General features: G+C 31.4%; 1 protein-coding gene across 2 annotated transcripts; it reads right to left on the reverse strand.

The window, feature by feature from the left end:
- Positions 1-1,011: 1,011 nt before the first annotated feature.
- LOC111889738 (glycolate oxidase 1) lies at positions 1,012-5,897 on the reverse strand. Of its 2 annotated transcripts, none has more exons than XM_042898098.2 (11): positions 5,875-5,897; positions 5,128-5,301; positions 4,915-5,039; positions 4,152-4,198; positions 3,960-4,037; positions 3,749-3,873; positions 3,591-3,657; positions 3,390-3,452; positions 2,365-2,434; positions 2,062-2,267; positions 1,012-1,415 (listed from the first exon to the last, which is right to left on the reverse strand). In XM_042898098.2, exons 2-11 carry the CDS (start codon positions 5,262-5,264, stop codon positions 1,224-1,226), a joined length of 1,110 nt encoding a protein of 369 aa, XP_042754032.1. In that variant the 5' UTR covers positions 5,265-5,301; positions 5,875-5,897; the 3' UTR covers positions 1,012-1,223. The 2 variants fall into 2 exon arrangements, with proteins under 2 accessions (XP_042754032.1, XP_023741660.1); XM_023885892.3 differs by lacking the exon at positions 5,875-5,897 and adding an exon at positions 5,455-5,612.
- Between the last annotated feature and the right edge of the window lie 247 nt (positions 5,898-6,144).

Here is a 6,144-nt window from a genome sequence, read left to right on the forward strand (position 1 = left end):
TATTTAGATTTCAGTTTATTTTAGTAGCCCGTAGATGTTAAAAAAACAAACAGTCTTTTTTTTCAGACTGCAGACGTTTGGTACACCTCTTCTACTGTAAAGGTCTACAGATGTGGTCCGTAGACTGCAGACATTTTGCCTCAGAAAAAACAAACAACACCTTAGTGTACGCTTATTTTTTTTTTTTGTAAAATTAACTTTTAACATATCACTACATTTTTTTAATAGCATTTTACTATTTGAAATCCAACTTGCATGCACAAAGAAATTAGGGTATGTGAAAAGGTAACACTTAATGTTAATGTAGGTTCATAAGTCAAAATTGAGTGTTTTTGAGATTCGTTAAAAGCAGTGTTGTAAAAATTCTGACTAGGTCCCGATTAATCTCTGACTAATCCTTAGGCGCTAGCCGTTATAAAAAGACATTTTAATACTTTGAAAAAAATTATATCTCAATAGAAACAATTTAAAGGAACATTAATATTATATTAATCATATTAGTCTATTTTGTTATGATATTAGTAGTATTTACAAATTTTGATATGATATTAGTCATACTTAATTTTTTAAAATTCAACGAATTATTAATTTATGGTCCCTGATTTATCCCCGTTTAGCTAATTAATCCCATAACCCCAATCAACCGACTAACTAACGCCGAACGTTTTTTACAACCTTGGTTAAAAGTTAAAACCAAAACACACCACCAAATTTATACATTTTGAGGGCAAAATGGTCAAAAATGGCCTCAAACAGCCATAGATATCATTTATCCGAACAGCACACTTGGGAACTCAATCATAAAACGCTACTAATACATTGTATGTATCAGGTTTTGAACCCTAGATATTATATATTTTGTACATATATATTTTCTAACTAAGATGCATTTAAATAAAATGTAGAAAAAGTTTCAACCATTTTTTTAGCCAACTTTTTTTTATCCATTTTAACCAATTTGAACGCTATCAACAAAATACAATGGGTTTAATATAATCAAACAAAGGTGAGTTATTAACAAAATACAATGGACATTTTTATAATCATACACATTACATGATAGATACATCCATACAGAGCTTATCTTATCATTCAGACGCGAACATTATACAAGAAAACCAATACAGAGTTTTGCAACACCTTAACACAAAAGCTATACCTTTTTTTTTATATATATATTTTGCCATTAAGAGGTGACTGAATGGTTTTGGTTGGTTGGTTGTTTATAAGCGTGGTGCAGGGCGGGCCCGGGGTGCATCCCATTCAGTGACAATGTGGTCCCGAGTAATCTCTCTGAGTGAAGTACAACCACTTAATGCCATTGTTAGCTCAAACTCCTCACGTAACATCTGAAGCACTTTTCTCACTCCCAGTTCTCCTTCAGCCGCCAATGAAAACACCACCGGCCGCCCAATCTGATAAAAAAAATATACACATAACACCACCATTGTTAGCTCCAAGGGTAAAATCGTCATTTCGTCTCATTCAACATATAGGTGAAGGGTAAAATGGTCATTTAGTCCCCTTTAACATTTTATCCTGACTGACATCATTTACTCCCAAGGGTAAAATGGTTATTTCTTTTTGACTTACAGTAGAAAGAGACAAATTACCCATTCGGCACTTTATCCATATAGGATGAAGGGTACAATGGTCATTTAGTCCCTTTTAGCATTTTATCCTGACACACATCATTTACTTGTAAGGGTAAAATGGTTATTTACTCTCGTTCAGACATATGTTATATATATAATATATGATTGTTTCTTTTTGACTCACCGTCAAAAGAAACAAATCACCCATTCGGCACTTTATACTTTATCCATATAGAAACGAAGGGTAAAATGGTCATTTAGTCTCGTTCTGGTTTATCGTAAGCCATATATGTACTTATTTTTTACTTAATGCAGAAAGAATGACTTAATAAGAGAAAAACGTTTTCCCCAATACCTCTTCGTTGACATTGACATTGACAAATTACCCATATCCAAATATACCAAGGGTAAATTCGTCATTTACTCTCATTCAAAAAAGAAAGACTTGATCGGTTAAATTACTTACAAATATTCCGGAAGCTCCAAGAGCGAGTGCCTTAAAAACATCGGTCCCACGGCGGACCCCACCATCGAGGAACACGGGAACGCGGCCCTGTGCGGCTTTCACAACCTCTTCCAAAGCCATGATGGTGGCGGGGACATAATCCAGCTGGCGGGCCCCATGGTTGGAAACAATAATACCCGCTGCTCCAGCTTGAATAGCTAACCTTGCTGTATAATTTACAAGAAATGAAAAATTAAAAACAATTTAAAATAATTAATTTAATAACAAAAAAAAAAAATAAGAGAGTTTTTTAATTGTTCTTACTGTCTTCAGCAGTGATCACACCCTTCACTAGAATCGGCATTGTGGTGATTGTTTGAAGCCACTTCACATCCTGCAAGAAAAATATATATATAAAAACAACAAAAGTTTTAATTATTTTTAAGACGTGTGAAAATCCATGAAAAAATACGAGTAAAATACATAAATATTAATTGTGGTTTCACCATTTTATTAGTTTAGACATGTAACTTTTTTCTGTAGTGATTAAACAATTAAACCGTTATACTTATTTTTGGTCATTTAAAAAAGCAATTTTTTCTCATTACACGGGATAAAAATAAAAATAAAAACACAACATATTTAATATTTTCACCATTATATTTATATCAGTTTAGGGACTGAGCCATTGTTTTTTTTATCAATTTAGCCACATAACTATTACTAAAATAATTACAAAAAATAAATAAATAAATAAAATAGTTTGTTGGCTAAATTGATAAAATGATGAAAATATGTTATGCTTTTTTTTTTTAGTTTTGGCTTTTTTATAAAACTAGGTAAACTGAGAAAAAAAGATTTTTTTTTTCAACTGTTAACAAAGTATAATGATTTAATTACTACAAAAAAATAAAGTTAAGTGGCTAAATCGATATAATGATGAAAGTATGTTGTGTTTTTTTTTTTTTTTTTTTTTTTGTATTTTGCCCTTTGACCAAATAAAAAGACCATTATCCAAGGCAAAATGCAAAAAAAGGCAACTTTCTTTCACCATATTATCAATTTTGCCACTGAACTAATTTTTTTTTCGATTTTACCACTAAACTATTATTAAAATAATCATAAGAAATTAATATTCCAATTGATAAATCAATAAAATAGTTCAACTAGAGTATGCCTTTTTGTATTTTGCCCTTTTCTCAAAACAAGGTAACCCAGAAAAACGTTTTCTTAAAGGGTCAAAAAGGTAAAAAAATAATTAAGTGGCTAAATTATTTTATGTATTGTTCACCCTTTGTGAAAATATTTTATTTGAGGAAAAGACTAAAATGACCCTGACAAAAAAATACCTTCCAGCTAAGAGTGCGATCAATCTGACCAGCAACATAAGAAGCCAATCCAGAGTCATTAGCCTGCATTTCATAATTACATCAACAATCAAAACATGAATCCAAAAAATATATAAAATTCTTTAACAATTTTTTTTTTATTTATTATTTCCAGTATCAACAAATTGAATTATTTTAAAAAAAAAAATAGTTTCAACTTACTTCATCCATCTTTCCAAGGTCCAAACCCTCAAAGTTCTTCAATGTCAAAAATGGGGGTAGTGTAAACCTGTCCAATTAACAAAAAATAAATAAATTGTAAAAGTGATGAAAACATTTACACGAAAGAGAAGAAGGGCAAAATGGTCATTTTGGTAAACCTGTTTTTGATGTCAGCTTCTCGGCGTCCAAGCCTTGGTGTATCAACTGTAAGAGCTATAGCTTTGAAGCCAGCTTTTTCAGCTCTTCTCACAAGCTGAGCCACAACATTTCTGTCCTTATACACCTGATATTAATATTATGTTTGAAAATTGTTAATTTTTCACATTAACAAGGAAAAGAAGAGAAGGGCAAAACGGTAATTTTGCTCACGTAAAGCTGGAAGAAACGGATTCCAGGTCCGGTTGAAGCAACCTCCTCAACACTTGAAGTTGCCCATGATGACAAAGTCTATTATGAAAATTGAAATAATTATCAGAACATGATATATTTTTCATAATTTTAAAACTTAAAAAACAATGAAAATTTTATTAAATGAAAAAAATAGCATGGAAAAATACACACCATGATTGTTCCAGCTGAAGAAGCAGCTCTTGCAGTTGCATACTCACCTTCATTCATGATTTAAAAAAATAAATGATATTAAATAAGGAATTATGAGGATTTCTATTTGGTTTATAAATATGTCAAAGGTTTTGGAATGTGACCCTTTATTATTTCTTTGGAATTTGTAAATTATATTTTAATCAATTCTTGTTCATGGAACTTTATGTACCTCTATTTTAGAATTAAGCATAATTACTCAATAACACAAAACAGTTTTCACAAAGTTATTTTTTTGCAGATATAAAGTTTTACAAAATATTAAAGTTACCATACACGAGAAATACCCAAAATCAACTTAACTAAAATTTCAACTTTACTTATTTTATAGGTAATAAACTCGAAATTACCATCAATAAAATTGTTAAACAGCATTTCATTTTACAAATACAGAGTTAGATTTAGAAAGGGCATTTCAAATACAATCTCAATACAAATTTTTGGGTTTAAGAAGGGTATTTCAGTCATTTACACAAACAAGGAAGGATTGAAATGGAATTCCATAACTTTATGGAAAGAATGTTGAATTCCTTCACAAGTGGGATTCAGTGAATTCCAATGGAATTCAATTCCATACTCATCATAACTGAATAGAATTGAACTCCAATTCCAACCAAATCTCTTTGTTCTTTTTGAGCAAAATTTGTTGTTTTTCTTTTACTTTAAAATTAAAAACAAAACAAATAGGTCATCTAATATTTTCTTGAAACATATGTATAATTACCATCAGGGTGAGCCATTTTCTGCATGGCTGTTGGAGCAAGCATTATAGGCATGGAGATCTTGAATCCCAAAATTGTAGTCGTCATGTCAATCTTGCTCACATCAATAAGAATCCGAGGCCTAAACCTGTAATTCATTCCCAAAACTAAATCTTCACAGCATACAACCACAAGGGTATTTTTGTAATTTCAGTTACAAACATATATTTACTTACAGGATTCTTGAAAAAGCATTTCGGTTCTCTTCTAAAGTCCACTGATCCTCAGCACCAGAAGCATAGTAGTCATACACCATCTTTGGTAACTTCTCCTTTGCAATAGCTTGATACTCAGTGACATTTGTGACCTCCATTTTTCTTCTCTATTCAGGTGGTTTCCCCCACAAAAATCTTGATTTTTACAGGTGAAATTCAAGAATCAGATTATCATATTCAATAACTTAATATTGCAAAACATTCAATGAAGAACTAAGTGCATAAAAATGGAAAGAATAGAGCTTTATGATGAATCCATAAGTAAAAAATAGGATAAAGAAAGTAAACCTTTTGGGGAGTTTAGTGTTTTTTGCTTCTACAGTGAGGAGCTAACTCCAAGTGAATAAACAAGCATAGATAAGCAACAAAATTGGTACCATTATTGGAAAAAGAAGAAAAGGACATGTTGTAGATAAAGTGATAGAAATTAGGAGAGGGTGTGTACCAAAAAAAATTTGAAAAAATAAAATTAAGAAAATGGATGAAGACAAATGAAGGAGATGAGTAATATGAGGTGAGAAATGGAAACCAAATCCCATTGAGGGGGAAATGTGAGGGGGGAAATCGGTGATTTTCCTCCACTCAATTTACTTTGTGTTTCAGAATTTTTTCTTCATTATCATCTTCCGCAATATATAAAGTATTTTCATTATCATCATCATCGTCATGTCTATTCAAGTATGAATGTAGGGATACATTACATTTTACCTTCTGTTTTCTCTCTCTAATAGTCGGCATCTTTTTTTCTTAGACTAACGAGTTCACAGATAAGGATTCGTGAAAGGGTCCTTCTATCCATCTGTACATCGTCTAGAATTCGTGAATTGAAGAATGGATTTGTAATTTCAGCTGTTTTGTAGCAGAAACTGTTTGTTGTATTCTTTAGATGAACTTTATCTTCACCACCCACCACAATCTGCCACCATCGCGATGCAATACCACCAGCATCGCCAGGAAAAATAGGACAGAAATCAAAAG

This window comes from Lactuca sativa, chromosome 9 (genome assembly GCF_002870075.4).
Source record: "Lactuca sativa cultivar Salinas chromosome 9, Lsat_Salinas_v11, whole genome shotgun sequence".
NCBI lineage: Eukaryota > Viridiplantae > Streptophyta > Magnoliopsida > Asterales > Asteraceae > Lactuca > Lactuca sativa.

What these genes read in the sequence shown, in the direction of transcription:
- LOC111889738 (XM_042898098.2), bottom strand. Translation starts at nt 5,264, where the DNA reads ATGGAGGTCACAAATGTCACTGAGTATCAAGCTATTGCAAAGGAGAAG. An exon ending in AATGCTTTTTCAAGAATCCT is followed by an intron (nt 5,040 to 5,127) that starts GTAAGTAAATAT and finishes AATGAATTACAG; the next exon opens with GTTTAGGCCTCGGATTCTTA. An exon ending in GAAAATGGCTCACCCTGATG is followed by an intron (nt 4,199 to 4,914) that starts GTAATTATACAT and finishes TCATGAATGAAG; the next exon opens with GTGAGTATGCAACTGCAAGA.